The sequence below is a fragment of the Petromyzon marinus genome, chromosome 15 (assembly GCF_048934315.1).
Source record: "Petromyzon marinus isolate PM22_M1 ecotype Great Lakes invasive population chromosome 15, UKy_Petmar_22M1.pri1.0, whole genome shotgun sequence".
Classification (NCBI taxonomy): domain Eukaryota; kingdom Metazoa; phylum Chordata; class Hyperoartia; order Petromyzontiformes; family Petromyzontidae; genus Petromyzon; species Petromyzon marinus.
The window spans coordinates 832,862-859,656 of record NC_133681.1 but is presented as its reverse complement, the minus strand read 5'-3'; the positions used below and the strand labels follow the sequence as shown (position 1 = coordinate 859,656).

The window sequence follows — 26,795 nt, the reverse complement described above, 5'->3', positions numbered from 1 at the left end:
AATCATAAGCAATGGGGAGACAAAGGCGGCCTGGTGTTGTTTCTGGCCACACCACCCCCTGATTCACCTTAATAGGCGCTTACGGGTAGAGCATCACCAGCGGTGTGTGCGGATGGCTACGTGGGGGTCTCTGTGTGCGGGGGAACACGGGTGCAGGATTAACACACACACACACACACCTGAGACGATGGTGCGGGAGGGTGCGTGTGTGCGACGAGCGGTCGTACAGAGTGATTAGGACGGGTGACGTTGCCGAGTGTCACCCTGCGAGCGATGTGTCACCCTGCGAGTGCTGTGTCACCCTGTGAGTGATGTGTCACCCTGTGAGTGATGTGTCACCCTGTGAGTGATGTGTCACCCTGTGAGTGCTGTGTCACCCCGTGAGTGCTGTGTCACCCCGTGAGTGCTGTTACCCTGTGAGTGCTGTGTCACCCCGTGAGTGCTGTGTCACCCTGTGAGTGATGTGTCACCCTGTGAGTGATGTGTCACCCTGTGAGTGCTGTGTCACCCCGTGAGTGCTGTGTCACCCCGTGAGTGCTGTTACCCTGTGAGTGCTGTGTCACCCCGTGAGTGATGTGTCACCCTGTGAGTGCTGTGTCACCCCGTGAGTGATGTGTCACCCCGTGAGTGCTGTGTCACCCCGTGAGTGATGTGTCACCCCGTGAGTGATGTGTCACCCCGTGAGTGCTGTGTCACCCCGTGAGTGATGTGTCACCCCGTGAGTGATGTGTCACCCTGCGAGTGATGTGTCACCCCGTGAGTGTTGTGTCACCCCGTGAGTGATGTGTCACCCTGTGAGTGATGTGTCACCCCGTGAGTGCTGTGTCACCCTGCGAGTGCGTCATAGCTGGGGCTAAACCTTCCTGGCCGCGGCTGTGCCGTGCACAGCTCTTCGCTGTGTGTTTGGGTTATACCTTGCTTTGTTTGGCATGACGTCCGACGTTTCAGTCCGGCCCCCAAACAAACTAAAAGAAAAAACAATCTATCCCTCCTTTCCACCCTATCTCACACTCCCTTACCGGTCTCACCCTGACCTTCCACGTCACCCCCCTGAACCCATGCCCCCCACCCTGCCCCCCCCAACTCCCGTCCCGCAGCGCAGTAACGGCGAGGACGTTCCCATGACGAGCACCAAGATGGTGAACCACCGCCGCTTCTCCGCCTCCTTCGACATCCGCCGTGCACGCAAGCGCGACGCCGACAAGTACCGCTGCGTGGTGCGCTCTCCCGACGGCTCCGGGGTCTCCAACTTCGCCGAACTCTTCGTCAAAGGTGCGGCGCCGTTGGGCGGGCGGGGTTCGCGGACGACGCATGGGTTTTGGTATCCAGGAGACCGGAGCGTCCACGTAGCTGGTCGTGGGTCGTGCCGTTTCGGCGAGAGGAGCCGGCAGGAGGGCCGGGCAGTGCCGGGGGTGGAAATTGATCGGTGGGTGTGGAGATTGGTAGGTGCAGCTCGCGTAGTTTTGCGTGGACAGCTAGTTGTGCGATTTGTCTGAAGATGCGAGGGATGAGTGTCGGCGGGGAGACGGCCGGCTGGCTGCACGGTGGCTCCGGGTAAATACGAGGAGGCTGACGCAGGTGGGCGGGGGGCGGGGGGGGGGGGCGGGGGGGGGGCTGCGTTGAGTCGTGCCCATCTGGCGACGCCCCCGATCCTCCCCCGGCAGCCTCCTGCTCCTGCTCGGCGCTGGCATTTCAGGAGGGAGCCAATTACAGGCGGCTTTCATGACATAATTATGGCTGGCATCTGACATTTGGAAATTAAAGATGCCACATGCCTGCACCATTATAAAATATACATATTAGTTGCTGTTTTTGTGTTTACTTTCTACCGTTTAAATGTGTTCATAAAAATATATATTTATATTTCTTATCCTTGTATTCTCAGCGCAACTTTTGAATGAGATTAAGAGGCAATTTCGCGAATGTCCTTTCAAGTTGATGTGTTTGTTTCTCTTAATCAAGTACATTGCAACTGGTAAACAGCCGTGTTGACATAACACATCGTGCTCCAATACCAGGCACACCATACCGACTGGTCACACCACACCATACCGACCGGTCACACCACACCATACCGACTAGCCACACCACACGATACCGACTGGTCACACCACACCAGCCATACCATGCATCACACACCAGGCACACCACACTACGTCTCGCACCCATCGCGTGTTCGCTGATGACAAGGACACAGAGACGGTTGATGTTGTTTATTTTAAACGCGTGTGTGTGAGTGCCGGTGCGTATTCTTGTGCGGGTAGTAGTTTTCTTGAAAGTGGCACGTGGTCCGTAACCACGGCCAATCCTGCCGATCGCCGCGCGTGAGGCCGGCGGCCAAGACCAGCGCGGGAGCGGCAGCCAAAGGGCGGAATCCGCCCAGGGAGGATGACCGCCGCGTAGATGGAGCGACGAGATCAGGGAGCCAACGTCGCGAGATTGTGAGGGAGAGAATGGCGACGGCCTCGGGAGAGGACTTCATCCGGCAGCGGATAGATCCTGACAGTCGGAGGGTAGTGGCGGTTTGGGGGGGTTGTGGAGGGGGCGGCCTCTGGTCCGCACCGCGGCCGTCACCACCCCAGTTGCTGCCAGCGGCCATTACCGTTATCGTGAGTGGAGCAGCGCAAGTTGACAAAACCACTCGCTTGGGATCGCTGTGGAGAGCCCTGGAGCAGATGTCCTGTCCCACGATCCCCGTCCCACGATCCCCGTCCCACGATCCCCGCCCACGATCCCCGTCCCACGATCCCCGTCCCACGATCCCCGTCCCACGATCCCCGTCCCACGATCCCCGTCCCGCGATCCCCGTCCCGCGATCCCCGTCCCGCGATCCCCGTCCCGCGATCCCCGTCCCGCGATCCCCGTCCCGCGATCCTCGTCCCGCGATCCCCGTCCCACGATCCCCGTCCCACAGCCCCGTCCCACAGCCCCGTCCCACAGCCCCGTCCCACAGCCCCGTTCCGCGGCCTTGTCCCTGCCCCATGGCTCTGTCCTGCTTCGTCGCAGGGCTTCCGTGGTATCTGAGGGCGCGCGAGCGAGGGATGGAGAGGCCCTTTGGCTCTAATCGCTGTGGCATCGGGGCCATTGGCTGTCTCGTGACAGTCGTTGGTGGTGGTGGTGGTAACGATTGGAGGGCAACGTTGGACATTGCAACGCAAGGTGCGACCCCGATCAAATCAGTGGGATCACATCAGTGGGAATGGATCAGTGGGATCACATCAGTGGGATCGTATCAGTGGGATCACATTAGTGGGATCGGATCAGTGGGATCACATTAGTGGGATCGGATGGGATGGGGGAGCTTGAGCTACGCACCTGATAGAGATGTTTGCCAGGAGAGAGATGTTTGTGCAGAAGAGATGTTTGTGTGGGAGTTTGCGTGGGAGAGATATTTGTGCAGGAGAGATGTTTGTGTGGGAGAGATGTTTGCACGGGAGAGATGTTTGTGTGGGAGAGATGTTTGTGTGGGAGAGATATTTGTGTGGGGGAGATGTTTGTGTGGGAGAGATATTTGCGTGGGAGAGATGTTTGTGTGGGAGAGATGTTTGTGCAGGAGAGATATTTGTGTGGGAGAGATGTTTGTGTGGGAGAGATGTTTGCGTGGGAGAGATGTTTGTGCAGGAGAGATATTTGTGCAGGAGAGATGTTTGCGTGGGAGAGATGTTTGTGTGGGAGAGATGTTTGTGTGGGAGAGATGTTTGTGCAGGAGAGATGTTTGTGTGGGAGAGATATTTGTGCAGGAGAGATGTTTGTGTGGGAGAGATGTTTGCGTGGGAGAGATGTTTGTGCAGGAGAGATGTTTGTGTGGGAGAGATGTTTGTGCGTGAGAGATGTTTGTGTGGGAGAGATATTTGTGCAGGAGAGATGTTTGTGTGGGAGAGATATTTGTGCAGGAGAGATGTTTGTGTGGGAGAGATGTTTGCGTGGGAGAGATGTTTGTGCAGGAGAGATGTTTGTGCAGGAGAGATGTTTGTGCGGGAGAGATGTTTGTGCGGGAGAGATGTTTGTGTCGGAGAGATGTTTGCGTGGGAGAGATGTTTGTGTCGGAGAGATGTTTGTGTCGGAGAGATATTTGCGTGGGAGAGATGTTTGTGTGGGAGAGATATTTGCGCGGGAGAGACAGTCGCTTGAAGGGGTTAACGGATCGGCAATGCAAGGGAGCGCACATTTTTTCGCGGAAGAGAAAATCAGCGAATTAGATTTTGTGGTGGCGACAGCGGCAGCCAGATTAACGAGCACCTGCTAAGCCCTGATTCTGCGCGGTTCCGGCAACGCAACTAACCGCCTCCTGGCTTATCGTCACCACGTCGGTGCTTTTACCCACAGAGCGCGGCGCGAGCGTTGGAGCGGAGCGCCAGGAGAGAGAGAGAATGTGTTGTGTGGCGGCGTTGACGGTGGACGGCGGCTCTCGGTCGAGACTAACGACGGAGCGCGAGCCAAAGCAGGGAATCGCTCTGAGTGGTCACCCACCCCCCCCCCCCCCCCCCGGCGGTTGTGTCGATGAGATCGACTCTTCGTAGATGACTTCATCCAGCAGTGGCTCGACCCGGGCTGATGATAATGATGGTGAAGGTGTCTCGAATAGCAACACAACATTATACGATTGGACGGTCAGGGGGATAGAACAAACGGAATTTATGTCTCTACTGTGGATGGAATGCGTTAAAAAGGAATTGGTCGAATATCCCAATGCAGGACACTGCCGATAATGGCCACATGTAATTGCCCTAATCTCGCCACGTGGAAAATTATACAAATTACATTCACAGAACCACGTGCATTTACCATCACTGTTGTTGTACGTATATATGTAAAATAATTTCACACCGTACATAGCCAACCATGCTATATGTACGGTTGGCCACGTATGGTTGACGTTGAGAGGTAAAGGCACAGCCCTGCAATTTCTCGCTCATGCCCCGACCGCCAGAAGGGCCTCCGCTCAAGGGAGCTCTGGAGAGCAGGGCAGGGGGTGTTGTTGGCCCTCTCTTTCACACGACTCGGAAGAACATGTGGGAGTTACCTACCCACACGCGATCTGCCGACTGACTGAATGCAGCGATCCCATTGTATACTGTTCTGTGGAGAGGGGCGGTGGGTGAGGGGTATTCAAGATGCGTTCCCCGTTCCTTTGAACCAGCGCTGACCATCACAGCCCGGCAGCAGCAGCAGGCCCTCTGTAAAACACCGTGAACTCGAGGTTAATCTTCTTTCTCTCCGCTGTGTTCCCCGCGCGTGCGGGCTCTGCCTTGCTACTCTGATTTTTCCACTCGCTCTGTCCTGGGCCATCATCTCCACGTCCACTCCACGGGGGAGGGGATGGGGGGGCGGATTTGAGAAAACCTGCACCATTATTTGAACCGCCGCGCCGGGAGACGAAATCGAACTGGCGGCCCCTGGATTGGCAGTCCGGCGCACGCTGATAACCGTTACGCCACAGCAGCAGCAGCAGCAGCAGCCCCGCTCTTTGTTGTCGTTCTTATTATCGTGAAAAAAGAAAATACAATCTGGGGAAACAGAGGCGGAGGCGGTGGAGGCGCTTGGGAAACGAGGCGCTCTGCCGGGTGCGGCGATGCTCTCTGCGTGGAGCCGCCGCTCGCTCGCTCACTCGCTCTCCGCGCCACTCTGATTTATTGGAAAGCGTTTTTTGCGTTCATTAGGCGGCCGCTATTGACCCGCGCACTACGCAGCGCGGGCTCCCTGACTTGCACGCACGGTGCCCCCGCCAGCAAACAACGACAACAACAACGGATCTCCTGATATCAGTCATTGCTCACTGTGCACAGAGCGAGAGCGTGGGGCTGGTGCGCGTGTAGGGGTGTGTACGGGCGTGGTGATGCCCACCCACCCCCTCGTGCGCCGTGCCGGCCTTCATCGGTGCTGCTCACTCAAAACATTTTCCCCAACAGTCCGTTGAGGCTAAACGGGGGAAATTTGTTTTTGTGCGTAAGTGTGCGTCTAAGCGTGTGTAAGTGTGCGTGGGTAAGTGCGTGCGTGAGCAGGTTTGTGTGTAACTTGACTGTCACGGGGAACGCGTTTGGGCTGCGTGGCGTGAGGGCGAGCGACGCTCATGCACGCCTCTCTTGTGTCGCGCAGAGCCGCCGGCGCCGGTGGCCCCGCCGCAGCTGCTGGGCGTGGGAGCGACATACCTGTGGATCGCACTCAACGCCAACTCCATCCTGGGAGACGGCCCCATCGTCGTCAAGGAGGTGGTCACCGCACGGAGACATCGCCAACGCTACCACCACTACCACCACTACCAACACCACTTCCAACACCATTAACACCACCACTACCACCACCACCAACAACACTGAAACCACTACCACCAATGCTGAAACCACCAACACCAGCACCACTACGACAACGACTTCCACCACCACAACCAACAACACCAACATTAATACCAACAACCCCTCACTCTAATCCTGAGCAACAATATGATATCACATTAGGCTTACCCCGAACCCTAAGCCCGCTAGCCAACAGACACTAGCCCTGACCCAAACCCTAACCCTACTAGCCCTGACCCAAACCCTAACCCTACTAGCCCTGACCCTAACCCCACTAGCCCTGACCCAAACCCCACTAGCCCTGACCCTAACCCTACTAGCCCTGACCCAAACCCTAACCCCACTAGCCCTGACCCAAACCCTAACCCTACTAGCCCTGACCCTAACCCCACTAGCCCTGACTCTAACCCTATTAGCCCTGACCCTAACCCTACTAGCCCTGACCCAAACCCTAACCCCACTAGCCCTGACCCAAACCCCACTAGCCCTGACCCTAACCCTACTAGCCCTGACCCAAACCCCCCTAGCCCTGACCCTAACCCCACTAGCCGTGACCCTAACCCTACTAGCCCTGACCCAAACCCCACTAGCCCTGACCCTAACCATACTAGCCCTGACCCTAACCCCACTAGCCCTGACCCAAACCCTATTAGCCCTGACCCTAACCCCACTAGCCCTGACCCTAACCCCACTAGGCCTGACCCTAACCCCACTAGCCCTGACCCAAACCCCACTAGGCCTGACCCTAACCCCACTAGCCCTGACCCTAACCCCACTAGCCCTGACCCTAACCCCACTAGCCCTGACCCTAACCCCACTAGCCCTGACCCAAACCCCACTAGCCCTGACCCTAACCCCACTAGCCCTGACCCTAACCCTACTAACCCTGACCCTAACCCTACTAGCCCTGACCCAAACCCCACTAGCCCTGACCCTAACCCCACTAGCCCTGACCCTAACCCTACTAACCCTGACCCTAACCCTACTAGCCCTGACCCAAACCCCACTAGCCCTGACCCAAACCCTAACCCTACTAGCCCTGACCCAAACCCTAACCCTACTAGCCCTGACCCTAACCCTACTAGCCCTGACCCAAACCCTAACCCCACTAGCCCTGACCCAAACCCTAACCCTACTAGCCCTGACCCTAACCCCACTAGCCCTGACTCTAACCCTATTAGCCCTGACCCTAACCCTACTAGCCCTGACCCAAACCCTAACCCCACTAGCCCTGACCCAAACCCCACTAGCCCTGACCCTAACCCTACTAGCCCTGACCCAAACCCCCCTAGCCCTGACCCTAACCCCACTAGCCGTGACCCTAACCCTACTAGCCCTGACCCAAACCCCACTAGCCCTGACCCTAACCATACTAGCCCTGACCCTAACCCCACTAGCCCTGACCCAAACCCTATTAGCCCTGACCCTAACCCCACTAGCCCTGACCCTAACCCCACTAGGCCTGACCCTAACCCCACTAGCCCTGACCCAAACCCCACTAGGCCTGACCCTAACCCCACTAGCCCTGACCCTAACCCCACTAGCCCTGACCCTAACCCCACTAGCCCTGACCCTAACCCCACTAGCCCTGACCCAAACCCCACTAGCCCTGACCCTAACCCCACTAGCCCTGACCCTAACCCTACTAACCCTGACCCTAACCCTACTAGCCCTGACCCAAACCCCACTAGCCCTGACCCTAACCCTACTAGCCCTGACCCTAACCCTACTAGCCCTGACCCAAACCCCACTAGCCCTGACCCTAACCCCACTAACCCTGACCCTAATCCCACTAGCCCTGACCCTATAAAGAGATGAACACCGAGTCACGCTGGACGGCACCACCCCAGCTGCGCCACCCATCCCTCGGCCGCTGCGGTCACCGCTTCCCCTCGCTTTGCCCCCTCTACACTACACTCTCTGACCCCGCGACCCCGCGACCTGGCGTCCCCCAGGTGGAGTACCGCATGCCGCAGGGCGCGTGGGCGGAGATCCACCCGGTGGACACGGCGACGTACAAGCTGTGGCAGCTGGACCCCGACACGCAGTACGAGGTGCGCGTGCGGCTCACGCGGCCCGGAGAGGGCGGCGCCGGCCGCCCCGGGCCCCCCCTCATCGCCCGCACCAAGTGCGCAGGTGAGGACGACGCGGTGCCCCCCCCCCCGCCCCCGCTTCCCGCTGCCCCCGACCGCCCCCCACCAACCCCCAACCATCCCCGGGCCACCAGGCTGGAAACTTGTCGCAAAGCTTCAGAATTCCGGTGTCCGCCGCGGTTCGCCCCATGGCGCGTATCGACCGCGCCCGCGCTGCGCGCCCATCGGCTCCACAGTGGACGTCAAGGACGCTGTGACGTCACTGGCAAGAGTTGGCCGCTGTGTGTCGACGCCAGGGTCCAAATTTGCCAACTTTCAAATCTCGCCCCCTACTGGCAGATCAATGCCCCAGGTCACCTTTGCAACTGAGACTCCTCCTTTTCTCCTCACCTGGTTGAGCAAAGTCAAATAATGAAACTGATCCATTCCAGGATTGTCCCCTTGCTGAGGAGGCAGCTGATGTCCTGGGGAAGCTGTCAGTGTCCAGGTCGTTCCTTCGTTTCGTCACAACAACGACGACAACGCCTTTGCTCGAAGCAACGCATCCCCCCGTGGCGCTCCCCTCTCCTGGTGCCGCGAGAGCGCCCCTCTTCTTCCGCCCGTGATGCGTCGCGTTCTTTGTAGCTCGGCGGTGATGACCGTATCACCTGGGAACCGGCGGCGTAGTCTCCACCCCCGCACCTCGTCGTCATTGTCGTCGTCCGTGATGCGTCGGTGTCTTTCCATGGAGCGCGCACGGCCAGTGGTGGTGGCGGCGGCCTTGGGGCCCCCATTTGGGGCCGTAGGGACTCCCAGAGGCTCTAGGAGAGAACCAGGACCTGGGAGAGAACCACGTGGCCTCGGCCGGCACCTCGTGAGTTCTTCGCCGGTTTTCGCCGTAGCTTCCTTCTCCACAATTGATTGCCTTGGCGACTGATTACAAAGTGGATGATCGTTTACTTGTGATTAAAGGTTAAAATGGCGCGATTGTCTAAGTGCGTCTCTCTCACACGTGTGTGAGGGTGCGTGCGCGCGCTGTGCGAGCCATCATAGGTGTTCGCGAACAGAACTTGCCCCAACAATATGTTGAAGCTATTTAGGGGAGTTGAGAGCGAGCATCACGCAATGACAGCACGCTCAAGACTTCACCAGGCCGTGTGAGTGCTGCTGCTGCTGCTGCTGTTGCTGATGATGATGCCAATGTCATCCATGACTCTGCCTGTGTTTGTGACGTTGCTATTGATCGTCGTGTTCACAGCGAGGGGGCTATTTATGAACATTACCAATGGTTCTGCTGATAATTATTGATGGTGCTGCTGATGATGATGTTGACATTGATGGTGCTGCTGATGATGATGTTGACATATGTGGTGGTGGTGGTGATGATGGTGATGACGACGATGACGTTAATGTTGCCGCCACTGCTGCTGCCGGTACTGATGATGGCGCCCAGAATAAGGGATCGAGTCACCGCTGCTGCTCGTTTCCTTAGCGACAAATGAGGCTTCGCATTTGGGTGGCAGCACCCCCCTCGAGGAGGATGGCGAGTCACATCTAAACCATCTGGGCCTCCCCTAGGTCGACTCGGCCTTAAATGAGCACCTGCTACTTTGTGTCGACAGCGGAATTGGCGGCCGTGCGTATTGCTGGCCACACTCCACCGCCTCGTTTTCGTTGAGAGCACTTGCCCCAAGAGTCTATGCAGGCTAAACGGGGGATCTTTGTCTTTGTTGTGCGATAACAGTCTGCAGACGGCTCCACTCATTGCCTTTGTTTGGCGGTTCCTATGCAACTGTCATTAGTCGAGCGCTGTAAGATTAAACGTGCAGTCCTTAATATCGGCTCCTCAACAAAATAACACGTATCTCGCTTCGGAATTTAATTAAAATTAGGCGCTGCCGCTGCTGATATCAATAATTGGGAATTGACGAGTGCAGGATAATCCCAGAGAAGGGAAATGAAGGCAGTGCCCCACGGTCCGACAATGCGGTGGGTGGCACGGCGATGCAACGTGAATCAGTTGCCTCCGGCGCAACAGAGGAGGAGGAGGGTGAGAGCAGTGGAGCTCATCTCGGGCCCTCGCAGAGTCTCGGAGCGCCCCGGAGGGAAGTCGGCTGACGTGGCCCCGGGGCCTGCGGCTTGAGAACAGAGGGGAGGGCAGGAACCACGTCGGGCGAATGAAGGCGATGAAAGCGATGGACGTGGAACCGCCAGGGCCGAGATTGAGAGGCAGGGTCTACAAAGAGGTGGATCGGAGAGGTAAACCACGATGTGAAGGACTTGCGGAGTGAGCGGACGTCGAGATGATGGCCTAGGGCGGGCGCGGGTGGAGGGAGGGGCAGGACGGCACAGCCCCCGTGATGAGCGAGAATAATGACAGGAAGAGAGAGATGAGGATGAATGTAGATTGGGTTGCAGAGATGGGGTGCTGCTGCTACTGCTGTGGTGTGATGGTCAGCTCGCTGGAGTTGCAATGCAAGAAGTCACCGGTTCTATCTCCCGACGTGGCAGCTTGAAATGGTGGCGCAAGCTTCTTAAATAACTGCCGCCTCTGTCGTCCCAGCAGTACGAATGGGTTCACACCCAAGTCAGTCGACCGGCGGCAGGTCGCGTGCGGTGGGGTAAAGTGTGGGCATCCCCACCTCCTTCAAGATGGCTTTGCCAGTGTGGACGAGTTAACCTCTCTCGACGGGTTTGCTCCAGCTGTCTGGGAGGTGGAGCCCTTCCGCCAATGGTGGAGCGAGCACTTGCAGGGCCGCGCCTTTACCTTTCGTGGCCAAGCGAGAGGGTGGGGAGCATGCCACGGGTAGTCCAGCGGATGACCACAATGTACAGATGTGGTTTGGGAAAGTTCCAACGTTTAATTCGTTTTTGATGGGCTTTGCTCTCCCCTCTGAATTTACATCGCGGAGAGTGAGCGCGGGCAAGAGGGAAGAGAGGGAGAGCGGAGCTGTGGAGGTCGAGTGGGTGGGAAGCGAAATGTTGGCTTGCGAGTGTGTGTGGCACATGCGTGCGTTTTGCATATTGCGCGTGTGCGCGTGTGCGCGTGTGTGCGTATGCGCGTGTGTGCGTGTGTGTGTGTGTGCGCGTGTGTGCGTGTGTGTGTGCGTGTGTGTGTGTGTGTGTGCGTGTGTGCGTGTGTGTGCGCGTGTGTGCGTGTGTGTGCGCGTGTGTGCGCATGTGTGCGCGTGTGTGCGTGTGTGTGTGTGTGCGCGTGTGTGCGTGTGTGTGTGTGTGCGTGTGTGTGCGTGTGTGTGTGTGTGCGCGTGTGTGCGTGTGTGTGTGCGTGTGTGCGTGTGTGTGCGCATGTGTGCGTGTGTGTGCGCGTGTGTGCGTGTGTGTGTGTGTGCGTGTGTGCGTGTGCGTGTGTGTGTGTGTGCGTGTGTGTGTGTGCGTGTGTGTGCCCTCGGCACTTGTCAGTGTGTATTGCAGTTAGCGCTGCGCTACGAACCCGGCGACCCGTTGACAATTATCTGAACCGCTCCTGGCCCTCCCCTAGATCGACTCGGCCTAAAATTAGTACCTGGTGCGGTGTTTAAACATCGCCACTGAGGAGACAATTGCGGCTGGTCGTGGTGCTGGCCACCCACCCCCTCGCTGACAGGAATTGCCCTAACATTCTGTTAAAGGGAACTTTGCCTTTTATTTACACACACACACGTGTCTTCGCTGTGTATATATCTGTAGGCACGCAGGCCGGCGCGTGTGTCTGTGTTGCCCGTTCAGTGAGACAGAAGTTAATCAACAGCTCTGGGAGAACGAAAAACCAATTATCGCGTCGATTCTCGCCGCTGCGCTGTTGCCAATCATCGCACGAGTTCGACTCCCGGTGCGGGCGTGAGTCTGGGAGAGATTTCAGATCCTCCCTCCCTCCCCCTGTCCCACAAGCACCACGCGGGGGGGGGGGGGGGGGGGTTATAAGCAACACAGACGGAGCTGGCTTCACGAATCCTGGCAGATTTGGAGTTATTTGTGCGTAAATCTGACAAATTGGCCTGCGTTGGAGCGATAGCTGCTCGTCACCGACGCGTGGCTGCTCGTGCTCACCACCAGAGGCCCGCACGCGGCGTGTGGGTCTCAGCGCCCTTCTTAGACGCCTTCTCTTCATGTGATGTGTGTCTGTGTGTGTGGTGCATCAGCCAGTCATCTTAGTCGACCCGTGGCACCTGGGTCTGTCCCGTGACTTCCTTCCAGCAGGCGTTCGACACTTCATTTGGCCTTTAAGTGCACATGGCCTGGCACAGACGCCGTGGTGACGTCACCGACACTCAGTGGCGAATGTCGGTTGTTGTTGTTGTCTGTGTGTATGATGTGTGTATCTGTGTGCGTGATGTATGTGTCTTTGTGCGTGATGTGTGTGTCTGTCTGTGTGTGTGACATGTGTGTGGCTGTGTGTCTGTCTTTGTGTGTGTGGAGTGGTAGTGTAGCGGTTAGTGAGCTGCGCCACGAAACCCAGCGACCCGAATTCGATTCCCGCACATGGTCAACACCAGTGACGCTGATCTGAACCGGTCCTGGGCCTCCTCACCTGCTGCGGTGTGTAGACATCGCCGCTTGGGGGACACAGGAAGTCAGGCGTGGTTGCTGGCCATCCAGCCCCGAGTGTGCCGTGCTGGCCTTCATAGGTGCTCGCTAACAGCACTTGCCCTAACAATCTATGTGTGATCCACCAAACCCTTCCTCGAAAGTGTGTGTATGTATTTATGTTTTTACTCAATTGGGGTCACCCCAGAAATCATCGCCCCCTCTTTGGCAGAACTGATGCCCGCTTGAAGGCCATGTGCCACGTCACCTTGTGGCATTATTTCCGTGTAGGGATAGCAATGCAAGTCGCGCGCTGGTCTCGCTATCAAGCACAGCTCGATAGAGAGCCCAGCGCCAGGTGGTGACCCACGTGTTCCTCTTCCTGTCTCTCATCACAGTTCCCAGCGTGCACCTTTCCGTGCTTCTCTGCGCATCGCGATCAAGATGCCACCACGGCTCCCCGCCGCTTGCTCATTGTTGTTCGACACGATGTCCCACGTCTCGCTGCAGGATTACACATCCTGCAGCAGCAGAACAATCGAAATAACCGACGCAAGCAGCAGAATCGTACGCCTTCTGTCTCCGTCATTGTCATCATCGTCGTCGTGGTCGGTGATGTCTCGAGCTGCCGCCGCCGCCGCCGCGAGTTGCTGCCTTACGAGTCGTTTGCCGTGGGCTGAGAAGCGCCCCGAGGGAGCTCCTCGCTTTTCGTTGGGCGCCGTGCGGCCACGCAGGAGCGAGCACCGAGCCAAGCAGCCACGCTCGCTCCCCGAAACCCCCCCCCCCCCCATGTGCAGCGAGGAGCTGCACGTGGTGGGGGGGGGTTTCTATGAGGCTATGGGTCTCTATGGGTCTCCATGTGAGTCTATGTGCTGTAAGAATGGCGCGGACATCAAATGCACATTTCGCCCGCCCCAACTCTCAGCCATGGCGGTGGCGGCAGTGGCTGATAGAGGAGAGGGAGAGGCCGCCGAGCCTGCGCCGGTGCCGTGAGCTGCCGGTGTCGCTCCAGCGCCGGAGTCAATGATGGTGAAAGCGCCGATGATTGGCCCCGTGGGAGCGTCGATCGCTCGTACAGACGCCTTCCCTGAGAACCACGCGGCGGGGCGGTGCTGGTGGTGGTACTGGCGGTGCCAGTCGTGCTGGTAGCGGTGCTGGTGGCAGTGTTAGTGGTGCTGATTGCAGTGTTAGTGGTGCTAGTGGCAGTGTTGGTGGTGCTGGTGGGGGTGCTGGTGGCAGTGTTGGTGGTGCTGGTGGGGGTGCTGGTGGCAGTGTTGGTGGTGCTGGTGGGGGTGTTGGTGGTGCTGGTGGGGGTGCTGGTCGTGGTGCTGGTGGCAGTGTTGGTGGTGCTGGTGGGGGTGCTGGTCGTGGTGCTGGTGGCAGTGTTGGTAGTGCTGGTGGCAGTGTTGGTGGTGCTGGTGGGGGTGCTGGTGGTGCTGGTCGGGGTGCTGGTCGTGGTGCTGGTGGGGGTGCTGGTCGTGGTGCTGGTGGCAGTGCTGGTGGTGCTGTAGGTGCTGTAGGTGCCAGTTGTGGTGGTGGCCCATCGCCTCCCCGCGTGCTCGCTTATTTTCCCGTCAAATTGCTGTGTGCTGCGTTGGGCCGGGTCCCGGGTAAATTGTTTTTTTTTTCATAAGCCCACACTGCGGAAATAATGGCATTAGGAGAGCCCCTCGCGTATATGCGGGCGGCGCAAAGTTCCACGGCGAGATTGCTGGAAGGTGATTGTCGTGTCGAGCGTGGGGTCTGCGAGCGCGGTACGCTTTATTTTTTTATCATTGGAACAAATTCACGGCGATAACAATTTTCCTGGAGGAGAGGGACAGGAGTGCGATGATGGGGTGGGGAGCAGGGCGGTGGGCGGGGGGGGGGGAAGGAGGCGAGCGGCGCTGGCTGCCGCGCGATGCGGGCCGCGATGATGCGATCGAGGGAGGGAGGGACCAGCTCTCCTCACCCCTGAGGAATGAATTTGTTGTCCTGGTGGATGTTAAAAAAAAAACACGGGCGGTGAGACACCATACACCTCCTCGGAGCTCGTCCACAAACCGTGGGAGCACGGGGGCACGGGGGGCATCGCACCGTGATTTCCCGGGCCTCTGTCACTGTTGTTGACGTCGTTGTTGGGCGCGCGAGTGGGAATGAGGTGAGATGGACGCGCCGGGGATCGCCGCTGGCTCCCGAGCGACGCGTCGCAAATCGCTGCGTGCGGCGCCTCGAATTTGCGGCAGATTTTATTTTCCGTCGCGTGGGCAGAGAGCAGGCGAAAGGTGGCGGGGTCGGGGGCGGCGGGGGCCCAAATAGAGTCAAGAAATTTCAGGGCTGTGCGAGATTGCCGAGGTTGTGCATCCATCACTGCTGTCGTGGTTTTGTTGTTGTTATTATTATATCCGCCTGCCTCCCTCCATCCTTCCCGTTTGCTCGCTCACCCAACCGCTTGTCCGCCCACCCGCTCGCCCACTCGCTCGCTCACTCGCCCACTCGCTCGCCTACCCGCTCGCTCGTCCACCCGCTCGCTCGCCCGCCCGCTCGCTCGCCCACTCACTCACTCACCCACTCGCGTACCCGCTCGCTCGTCTGGACAGCTGGGGACAGTGTTGCTTGGAGTTCGTGTACCAACATTAACCCCTCTCTTTTCTCACCTCCGCGAGAGGGTGACAACGTTAATGTCTACGTGGCGTCTGCACGTTGCTCCAGCTTTCACCGGCCACTCTTCTCTGCTGGCTTCTTGCCCTGCCGTTCGGTGCGGGCTTCTCCAGAGCTCTCTGCGCTGTTTTTGGGTCGTGACGCATGTTGTTCGGCGCGATGTCCGACGTCTTACTCCACATGCCCTGGCTGATTCTTAATTCATTGGGTTCATGCGGTTCCTGCAGAAGCTGTCCCAGTGGATGTCTCCGGGGTGTCCTCGAATCTCCATGGTTCAGGACCCTCAATGCCCAATTGCATCAGTAAAACCACTCTTACTTGGTGGAAATGTCAGTGCAGCACTATGATTTAAAGACGACATGTGGACTCTCACAGTGGTGTCTCCATTCCATGTTTCTCTCTGTCTCCTAGTCTGTCTCTGTTTGTCTCTGTCTCCAAGTCTCCTGGTCTGCATCCCTATCTCCTAAAATGTCCCTATACGTGTCGCCGTTTGTCTCGCCGTCTCTGCGTCTCCCTGTCTCGTGTTCTCTGTCTCCCCGTGTCTCCCTGTCTCGTGTTCTCTGTCTCCCCGTGTCTCTCTGTCTCGTGTACTCTGTCTCCCCGTGTCTCCCCCTGTCTCGTGTTCTTTGTCTCCCCGTGTCTCTCTGTCTCGTGTCTCTCTGTCTCCCCGTGTCTCTCTGTCTCGTGTACTCTGTCTCCCCGTGTCTCTCTGTCTCGTGTACTCTGTCTCCGCGTGTCTCCCCGTGTCTCCATCTCTCGTGTACTGTCTCCCCGTGTCTCCCTGTCTCCCCGTGTCTCCCCGTGTCTCCCTGTCTCCCCGTGTCTCCCCGTCTCCCCGTGTCTCCCCGTCTCCCCGTGTCTCCCCGCGTCTCCCCGCGTCTCCCCGTCTCCCCGTGTCTCCCTGTCTCGGTGCCGATTATGTTTTTCGTACATTTTTTCAGAAATGAGTGCACGACTAAACAAATAAATGCCACCGTAATAAGGAGAGACAAGACGTAATAATAATCTGTTATTAACGTCACACCATTTTACTTCCACTTTCACGTCTAACAAAGTGCAGTGACAGTTCTCATTTAGAGATGGGTTTTATTTTCTTTCTCGCAGCCCGAGCTGCGGTGTTATCGCCGCGTGCAACGCACGGACAAATGACGCTCGCCGAGAGAGAAAAAAACTTCATTACAATTCCCGTTACTCGAGAGGAAGGAGGAGGCAGAGACAGCGAGAGAGAGAGGGGAGAGAGAGTCCTGAAAGTGTTCGTCTTCTTCCAAATTGTTGCCCTCCTCCCTTTTGTTTGGTTCTCCTGCTGAAAGCCACTTCAGTCCGCCGCTCTTCATTGCTAGAGATGCTTACGCCGTGAAATCGGCCCGGCAGGGCGAGCGCTAAGGCGCGAGAGTCCGCGCGCAGTGTAGCGAATAGCGCGCTGCGCTACGAACCCGGCACCCGAGTTTGATTCCCACTCGCTCACGGTAATAAAATTACACTATGCAACACAATTTTTGTTCCTGGGTAGTAAGTGTTATTTCGTAATTGCTTATGCCGAAAAAGTATAGAAAATGGTTATTATTGCCCACAAACTTTGCTTTTGCGACCAGGACAGTGATATTTTGAAATGTACCTATTTTCAATCAGAAAACGGGCAAATTTGTGTCTTTTCGTTCACATAAAGTCAGAAAAAAACATGAATCAAAATAAACATGTACTTATACTAAAGTAATAAAAAAAATACAACGAAAGATTTACAAGTGAGTAGTTTTTCGAGATTTATGATTATTCTGTAAATTACTTTCAAAAATCAGCCCCCAAATGTAGTCTCCCATCATGTTCTCGTTCTACTGTCCTTGGTAGCGGCGTTCAAAGTCCAGTATATCCTGGTGGAAGCGCTCGCCTTGCTCCGAGTACGCTCCCATGTTCTCCTTGAATTTATCAAGATGAGCATCAAGGATATGGACTTTGGGGGACATCCTACAGCCCATTGTGCCGTAGTTCTTCACCAGAGTCTCAACAAGCTCTATTTAATTTTCGACCTTGTGATTGGCCAGGAAGCCACGAACCACTGCGACAAAGCTGTTCCAAGCCACTTTCTCCTTACTAGTGAGCTTCTTGGGGAATTAATTGCACTCCAGGATCTTCTTTATCTGTGGTCCGATGAAGACACCGGCTTTGACCTTTGCCTCAGACAGCTTAGGGAAGAAGTCTTGAAGGTACTTGAAAGCTGCCGACTCCTTATCTACAGGTCTGACAAATTGTTTCATAAGGCCCAATTTGATGTGCAGTGGTGGCATCAGCACCTTCCGGGGGTCCACCAGTGGCTCCCACTTGACGTTGTTCCTCCCCACAGAGAACTCGGTCTGCTGTGGCCAGTCCCGGCTGTGGTAGGCCGCCTTGATGTCTCTGCTGTCTCAAAGGCAACGATAGCAGGGAAACTTGGTAAAACCGCCTTGGAGACCCATCAGGAATGCCACCATTTTGAAGTCTCCGATGACCTCCCAGCCGTACTCCTCATACTTCAAGGCGTCCAGCAAGGTCTTGATGCTGTTGTAATCCTCTTTGAGGTGCACCGAGTGAGCCAGGGGAAGAGACGGGTACTTGGTGCCATTATGGAGCAGCATGGCTTTGAGGCTCCTGGATGAGCTGTCAATGAAGAGGCGCCACTCATTCTGGTTACAGGCGATTCCGATTGCCTCGAACAGACTGGTCACATTGTGGTAGAAGCAGAGCCCATCTTGACGGGTGAAGAAGCTGCAAAAAGGTTGGTGACGCTTCCTCTGATCTGCGACTTGCACACCTTTATCCAGCAAGTTCCACTGCTTGAGCCTAGACGTCAAAAGCTCGGCATTGGACTTGGTGAGACCAAGATCTCTGATCAAGTCGTTTAGGTCTTTTTGGTTGGGGTAGTATGGGTTTCTCTCCTCAGCTCCACCTCTGAAATTGTCATCTGGATCTACAACGTCTTCCTCTCTCTCTGACTTGCTGCTCTCTTATAAAGACGGCTGCTCTCTCTCCAGAGGAGTGGTTACGGGGAGCTCATGGCAGTGTGGCACCGGGGCAATGGATGAAGGAAGGTCTGGATATGTGATAGCAGATGCATTCTTGCGAGTCCGACGTTTGGAGGGGTCCACCATGCAGAAGTAACAGTTGCTTGAGTGGTCCGCTGCGGGTACGGTGAGATGCTTGCCACCGCCCGGAGAGATTTTTCAAATTGTGTGACGCCGTCAACGTCGTTGTCACCGCCGTTACAATCCGCACCATCGGTTGTTCGTCACCGTAATGGATGAAGATCAACATTGATCACCGTTATCACTTTCGTCACCACAATCATTGTCACCTTTGCATTCACGATCGGTTAACCATTATCATGCATTCAGTTTTATTGTAATCATGAGCATCATCATCATCATTATTGTCATCATCGTCAGTTACTGCGAATCAAGTATCGTTGATTTCATGGTCATCATCACCACCACGACCATCGTCATAACATCATCATCATTCGTTGTCATGATGTTGATAGATTCTCACCAGGTGAGAGTAAACTGACTGAGATCAATATCAGGTGAAGCGTCTGGCTCAGCGTTATTTTTTAGGGCGCTTATGAAAGCCACCTGAGTCTCACGTCTCGTTTTCAAGAGCGCTCTGTGTTGGGATTTTTGACAAATTGCAAGCGTGATTCATCTTGCTTCATCAACTCGCAACAATCCAGGAGTCAACACGAGCGGGCCAATGCTCATCTCCTTTCGGTGGCCCTGAGACAGCGGTGGAAATTCCACATTCCTATGGCAGTGGTCGGTATATACGTGAAATAGACACTGCCGGCTTCACACAAACGTGGCGGCCGTGTATCTGACCCGGAAGGGTGGTGAGGGGTGGTGAGGTGTGTGTGTGTGTAGAGGTGTGTGTGTGTGTAGAGGTGTGTGTGTGTGGCATGCTCAGCCACCGCATGCCAAAACAGCTTTTGTTCGGCCGGATCGAGGGGGCTAAACGGGCGCGGCATGGGCTAGAGAAGAGATGGAGTGATGTGGTACAGGAGGACGTGGAGCTGAGTGGACTTGCCGATGACTGGTACCAGCGGTGTCAAGATCGGCCTCTGTGGAGGAGGCTCGTGAAGGATGCTACTGGGCAGTTGGAGGCAGTCGCCCTCCAACAACAATGGAGGGCGGAGGAGCGACGCTCACAACAACGAGCGGAGCACCGGGTGGCTAAAGCACAGCAGGTTGGCACAGGTGGTGCATCAGCCAGTCATCCCAGTCAGTCGACCCGTGGCACCTGGGTCTGCCCCGTGACCTTCTGCCAGCGGGCGTTCGACACTTCACGTGGCCTCAAGGTGCACATGACCTGGCACAAGCGTCGTGGTGACGTCACCGCCACTTAGTGGCGAATTGAGGTTGTTGTTGTGTGTGTGTAGAGGTGTGTGTGTGTAGAGAGAGAGGTGTGTGTAGAGGTGTGTGTGTGTAGAGGTGTGTGTGTGTGTGAGAAACACGTGTAGCCGTTAGCACGCTGCGCTATGAACCCAGCGACACGGGTTCGATTCCCGCTCACGGCCAACACCAGTGACGATTATCTTAACCGGTCCCGGGCCTCCCCTAAGTCGACTCAGCCTCAAATGAGTACCTGGTGCAGTGTGTAAACATTGCCACTAGGGAGACAAAGGCGGTCGGGCGTGGTGCTGGGCACCCACCCCCTCGTGTACCGCTACCGGCCTTCATAAGTGCTCGCTAACAGCACTTGCCCCTACAGTCTGTTAAGGCTATATGGGGGAACTTTGTGTGTGTGAGCAGGCCCGGGTAAAACTACGTGGCCGGGAGTCAGAGCCATTCCCTGTACACCTTGGGGTGCGACAGGGATGTCCTCTGGCTCACACGTTATTTAACATCTATTTTGACCACGTAGTTCGTGAAGCCTTCAATAGTTGTACCGGGGGAATCTCCATTTGGTACAGATATAATGGGAGGCTGATCGATGCCCGGGTGTGGTCAAGGGATGGCTCCCTATTGCTCAACCACGTTATGTATGGCGATGATTTGGTAATAGCTGCTCATTCAGAGGAGGCGTTGGAGACGCTGCTGCTGAGACTGGAGCGTGCCACTAAGTGATGGGGCCTTACCATCAACCCCACCAAAACTAAGCACCTGCCTGGGTATTTTGTACCATCGGACACTCCACCCCCACAACTCCCAATCGGTGATGGGGCAGTTGTGGAGAGAGTGGAGAGTTTCCCATACCTGGGCAGTGTGCTTATGACCGGCTCCAGTTTAACAGCAGAGGTCTCACTCCGAATCAGTCGAGCGGCAATATCTTTTCATCGATTGCGTAACGCTGTGTGGAAGCTACCTGGTCTGTCGCTCCGCACAAAGCTTCAGGTCTTCTCGGCCACGGTCATTCCCTCCCTTCTCTATGCTTGCGAAACGTGGACCCACTTAATGCAACATCTTCGCCGGTTAGAAACATTTAGGCTAGCCTGCCTACGATACATTCTGGGTTTAACCAGGCTGGATTGTGTGAGGAGCTCACAAATCCTTGAAAGATCTGGGCAAGGTCCCATCGGTGAGCTCCTCCAGCAGGCAAGGCTGCGTTGGCTGGGTCATGTAGCCCGCATGCCCAGCCACCGTATGCGAAACAGCTTTTGTTCGGTCGGATCGAGGGGGCTAAATGGGCGCGGTATGGGCTAGAGAAGAGATGGAGTGATGTGGTACAGGAGGACGTGGAGCTGAGTGGACTTGCCGATGACTCGTACCAGCGGTGTCAAGATCGGCCTCAGTGGAGGAGGCTCGTGAAGGACGCTACTGGGCAGTTGGAGGCAGTCGCCCTCCAACAACAACGGAGGGCGGAGGAGCGACGCTTACAACAACGAGCGGAGCGCCGGGTGGCTAAAGCACAGCAGGTTGGCACAGTAGGGGGTACAGGTGGTGCATCAGCCAGTCGTCTAAGTCATCTTAGTCAGTCGACCCGTGGCACCTGGGTCTGCCCCGTGACCTCCTGCCAGCGGGCGTTCGACACTTCATGTGGCCTCAAGGTGCACATGGCCTGGCACAAGCGTCGTGGTGACGTCACCGCCACTTAGTGGCGAATGGCGGTTGTTGTTGTTAGATGTGGTTGTGTGTGTGGGTAGTGGTGGATGTGGTTGTGTGTGTGGGTAGTGATGGGTGTGGTTGTGTGTGTGGGTAGTGGTGGATGTGGTTGTGTGTGTGGGTAGTGGTGGAGGTGGTTGTGGGTAGTAGTGAATGTGGTTGTGGGTAGTGGTGGATGTGGTTGTGTGTGTGGGTAGTGATGGGTGTGGTTGTGTGTGTGGGTAGTGGTGGATGTGGTTGTGTGTGTGGGTAGTGGTGGAGGTGGTTGTGGGTAGTAGTGAATGTGGTTGTGGGTAGTGGTGGATGTGGTTGTGTGTAGTGGTGAATGTGGTTGTGTGTGTGGGTAGTGATGGGTGTGGTTGTGTGTGTGGGTAGTGGTAGATGTTTTTGTGTGTGTGGGTAGTGGTAGGTGTGGTTGTGTGTGTGGGTAGTGGTGGATGTGGGTAGTGGTGGATGTGGTTGTGTGTATGGGTAGTGGTGGATGTGGTTGTGTGTGTGGGTAGTGGTGGATGTGGTTGTGTGTGTGGGTAGTGGTGGATGTGGTTGTGGGTGTGGGTAGTGGTGGATGTGATTGCGTGTGTGGGTAGTGGTGGATGTGGTTGCGTGTGTGGGTAGTGGTGGATGTGGTTGCGTGTGTGGGTAGTGGTGGATGTGGTTGTGTGTGTGGGTAGTGGTGGATGTGGTTGTGTGTGTGGGTAGTGGTGGATGTGGTTGTGTGTGTGGGTAGTGGTGGATGTGGTTGTGTGTGTGGGTAGTGGTGGGTGTGGTTGTGTGTGTGGGTAGTGGTGGATGTGGTTGTGTGTGGGTAGTGGTGTATGTGGTTGTGTGTGTGGGTAGTGGTGGATGTGGTTGTGTGTGTGGATATTGGTGGGTGTGGTTGTGTGTGTGGGTAGTGGTGGATGTGGTTGTGTGTGTGGGTAGTGGTGGATGTGGTTTTGTGTGTGGGTAGTGGTGGTTGTGTGTGCGGGTAGAGGTGGATGTGGTTGTGTGTGCGGGTAATGGTGGATGTGGTTGTGTGTGCGGGTAGTGGTGGATGTGGTTGTGTGTGTGGGTAGTGGTGGATGTGGTTGTGTGTGTGGGTAGTGGTGGGTGTGGTTGTGTGTGTGGGTAGTGATGGGTGTGGTTGTGTGTGTGGGTAGTGGTGGATGTGGTTGTGTGTGTGGGTAGTGGTGGAGGTGGTTGTGGGTAGTAGTGAATGTGGTTGTGGGTAGTGGTGGATGTGGTTGTGTGTGGGTAGTGATGGGTGTGGTTGTGTGTGTGGGTAGTGGTGGATGTGGTTGTGTGTGTGGGTAGTGGTGGAGGTGGTTGTGGGTAGTAGTGAATGTGGTTGTGGATAGTGGTGGATGTGGTTGTGTGTAGTGGTGAATGTGGTTGTGTGTGTGGGTAGTGATGGGTGTGGTTGTGTGTGTGGGTAGTGGTAGATGTGGTTGTGTGTGTGGGTAGTGGTAGGTGTGGTTGTGTGTGTGGGTAGTGGTGGATGTGGTTGTGTGTATGGGTAGTGGTGGATGTGGTTGTGTGTGTGGGTAGTGGTGGATGTGGTTGTGGGTAGTAGTGGATGTGGTTGTGGGTAGTGGTGGATGTGGTTGTGTGTAGTGGTGAATGTGGGTGTGTGTGTGGGTAGTAATGGGTGTGGTTGTGTGTGTGGGTAGTGGTAGATGTGGTTGTGTGTGTGGGTAGTGGTAGGTGTGGTTGTGTGTGTGGGTAGTGGTGGATGTGGTTGTGGGTAGTGGTGGATGTGGTTGTGTGTGTGGGTAGTGGTGGATGTGGTTGTGTGTGTGGGTAGTGGTGGATGTGGTTGTGTGTGTGGGTAGTGGTGGATGTGGTTGTGTGTGTGGGTAGTGGTGGATGTGATTGCGTGTGTGGGTAGTGGTGGATGTGGTTGCGTGTGTGGGTAGTGGTGGATGTGGTTGCGTGTGTGGGTAGTGGTGGATGTGGTTGTGTGTGTGGGTAGTGGTGGATGTGGTTGTGTGTGTGGGTAGTGGTGGATGTGGTTGTGTGTGTGGGTAGTGGTGGATGTGGTTGTGTGTGTGGGTAGTGGTGGGTGTGGTTGTGTGTGTGGGTAGTGGTGGATGTGGTTGTGTGTGGGTAGTGGTGTATGTGGTTGTGTGTGTGGGTAGTGGTGGATGTGGTTGTGTGTGTGGGTATTGGTGGGTGTGGTTGTGTGTGTGGTAGTGGTGGATGTGGTTGTGTGTGTGGGTAGTGGTGGATGTGGTTTTGTGTGTGGGTAGTGGTGGTTGTGTGTGCGGGTAGAGGTGGATGTGGTTGTGTGTGCGGGTAATTGTGGATGTGGTTGTGTGTGCGGGTAGTGGTGGATGTGGTTGTGTGTGTGGGTAGTGGTGGATGTGGTTGTGTGTGTGGGTAGTGGTGGGTGTGGTTGTGGGTGTGGGTAGTGGTGGGTGTGGTTGTGTGTGTGGGTAGTGGTGGATGTGGTTGTGTGTGTGGGTAGTGGTGGGTGTGGTTGTGTGTGTGGGTAGTGGTGGATGTGGTTGTGTTTGTGGGTAGTGGTGGATGTGGTTGTGTGTGTGGGTAGTGGTGGATGTGGTTGTGTGTGTAGTGGTGGATGTGGTTGTGTGTGTGGGTAGTGGTGGATGTGGTTGTGTGTGTGGGTAGTGGTGGATGTGGTTGTGTGTGTGGGTAGTGGTGGATGTGGTTGTGTGTGTGTGTGGGTAGTGGTGGATGTGGTTGTGTGTGTGTGTGGGTAGTGGTGGATGTGGTTGTGTGTGTGGGTAGTGGTGGGTGTGGGTAGTGGTGGATGTGGTTGTGTGTGTGGGTAGTGGTGGATGTGGTTGTGTGTGTGGGTAGTGGTGGATGTGGTTGTGTGTGTGGGTAGTGGTGGATGTGGTTGTGTGTGTGGGTAGTGGTGGATGTGGTTGTGTGTGTGGGTAGTGGTGGATGTGGTTGTGTGTGTGGGTAGTGGTGGATGTGGTTGTGTGTGTGGGTAGTGGTAGGTGTGGTTGTGTGTGTGGGTAGTGGTGGATGTGGTTGTGGGTAGTGGTGGATGTGGTTGTGTGTGTGGGTAGTGGTGGATGTGGTTGTGTGTGTGGGTAGTGGTGGATGTGGTTGTGTGTGTGGGTAGTGGTGGATGTGGTTGTGTGTGTGGGTAGTGGTGGATGTGATTGCGTGTGTGGGTAGTGGTGGATGTGGTTGCGTGTGTGGGTAGTGGTGGATGTGGTTGCGTGTGTGGGTAGTGGTGGATGTGGTTGTGTGTGTGGGTAGTGGTGGATGTGGTTGTGTGTGTGGGTAGTGGTGGATGTGGTTGTGTGTGTGGGTAGTGGTGGATGTGGTTGTGTGTGTGGGTAGTGGTGGGTGTGGTTGTGTGTGTGGGTAGTGGTGGATGTGGTTGTGTGTGGGTAGTGGTGTATGTGGTTGTGTGTGTGGGTAGTGGTGGATGTGGTTGTGTGTGTGGGTATTGGTGGGTGTGGTTGTGTGTGTGGTAGTGGTGGATGTGGTTGTGTGTGTGGGTAGTGGTGGATGTGGTTTTGTGTGTGGGTAGTGGTGGTTGTGTGTGCGGGTAGAGGTGGATGTGGTTGTGTGTGCGGGTAATTGTGGATGTGGTTGTGTGTGCGGGTAGTGGTGGATGTGGTTGTGTGTGTGGGTAGTGGTGGATGTGGTTGTGTGTGTGGGTAGTGGTGGGTGTGGTTGTGGGTGTGGGTAGTGGTGGGTGTGGTTGTGTGTGTGGGTAGTGGTGGATGTGGTTGTGTGTGTGGGTAGTGGTGGGTGTGGTTGTGTGTGTGGGTAGTGGTGGATGTGGTTGTGTTTGTGGGTAGTGGTGGATGTGGTTGTGTGTGTGGGTAGTGGTGGATGTGGTTGTGTGTGTAGTGGTGGATGTGGTTGTGTGTGTGGGTAGTGGTGGATGTGGTTGTGTGTGTGGGTAGTGGTGGATGTGGTTGTGTGTGTGGGTAGTGGTGGATGTGGTTGTGTGTGTGTGTGGGTAGTGGTGGATGTGGTTGTGTGTGTGTGTGGGTAGTGGTGGATGTGGTTGTGTGTGTGGGTAGTGGTGGGTGTGGGTAGTGGTGGATGTGGTTGTGTGTGTGGGTAGTGGTGGATGTGGTTGTGTGTGTGGGTAGTGGTGGATGTGGTTGTGTGTGTGGGTAGTGGTGGATGTGGTTGTGTGTGTGGGTAGTGGTGGATGTGGTTGTGTGTGTGGGTAGTGGTGGATGTGGTTGTGTGTGTGGGTAGTGGTGGATGTGGTTGTGTGGTGGATGTGGTTGTGTGTGTGGGTAGTGGTGGATGTGGTTGTGTGTGTGTGTAGTGGTGGATGTGGTTGTGTGTGTGGGTAGTGGTGGATGTAGTTGTGTGTGTGGGTAGTGGTGGATGTGGTTGTGTGTGTGGGTAGTGGTGGATGTGGTTGTGTGTGTGTGTAGTGGTGGATGTGGTTGTGTGTGTGGGTAGTGGTGGATGTAGTTGTGTGTGTGGCTAGTGGTGGATGTGGTTGTGTGTGTGGCTAGTGGTGGATGTGGTTGTGTGTGTGGGTAGTGGTGGATGTGGTTGTGTGGTGGATGTGGTTGTGTGGCTAACGGGAGTGGGCTCAGCGGAGCGGTAAATCAGGTTTGGAAGTAACGCGGCGCTCCCCTCCTCGCTCCTCTTCTCGTTCCCCTCGCCGTGTCTTCATTCCACTCGCCGCTATTATTTTTCATATTATACGATGCTTGCGTGTTTGTTTATTGTTTGTGGTTGTTTGTTTTTATTTTCTGTGTTTGTTTGTGTTCGTTGTTTATTTCCTCGCTCGCCATTTCCCCGGGTGACCGCAATTCGTTTATCTTTGACTCCGAGACGAGGTCGGCCCCGTGTGAGCGGTGGCACGCCTCGCCGACACCTCGTCGACACCTCGTCACCCCCAGTAACACCTCGCCGACACCTCGTCACCCCCATTAACACCTCGTCAACACCTCGTCACCCCCAGCAACACCTCGTCAACACCTCGTCACCCCCAGCAACACCTCGCCGACACCTCGTCACCCCCAGCAACACCTCGTCGACACCTCATCACCCCCAGCAACACCTCGTCGACACCTCGTCACCCCCAGCAACACCTCGTCGACACCTCGTCACCCCCGGCAACACCTCGACACCTCGCCGGCACCTCGTCACCCCCAGCAACACCTTGTCGACACCTCGTCACCCCCAGCAACACCTCGCCGATACCTCGTCACCCCCAGCAACACCTCGCCGACACCTCGTCGACACCTCGTGACCCCCAG

The 26,795-nt window shown here is 56.1% G+C and overlaps 1 protein-coding gene across 7 annotated transcripts in view; it reads left to right on the top strand.

The window, feature by feature from the left end:
• Nucleotides 1–26,795, top strand: part of LOC116942550 (receptor-type tyrosine-protein phosphatase kappa-like) — a 180,280-nt gene that overhangs the window by 74,653 nt on the left and 78,832 nt on the right. For all 7 annotated transcript variants that reach the window (XM_076067180.1, XM_076067179.1, XM_076067181.1 and 4 more), the window contains exons 6-8: nt 1,098–1,272; nt 6,097–6,209; nt 8,249–8,429. In XM_076067180.1, coding sequence (XP_075923295.1) covers nt 1,098–1,272; nt 6,097–6,209; nt 8,249–8,429 — 469 coding nt within the window. The remainder of the gene's footprint in view (nt 1–1,097; nt 1,273–6,096; nt 6,210–8,248; nt 8,430–26,795) is intronic.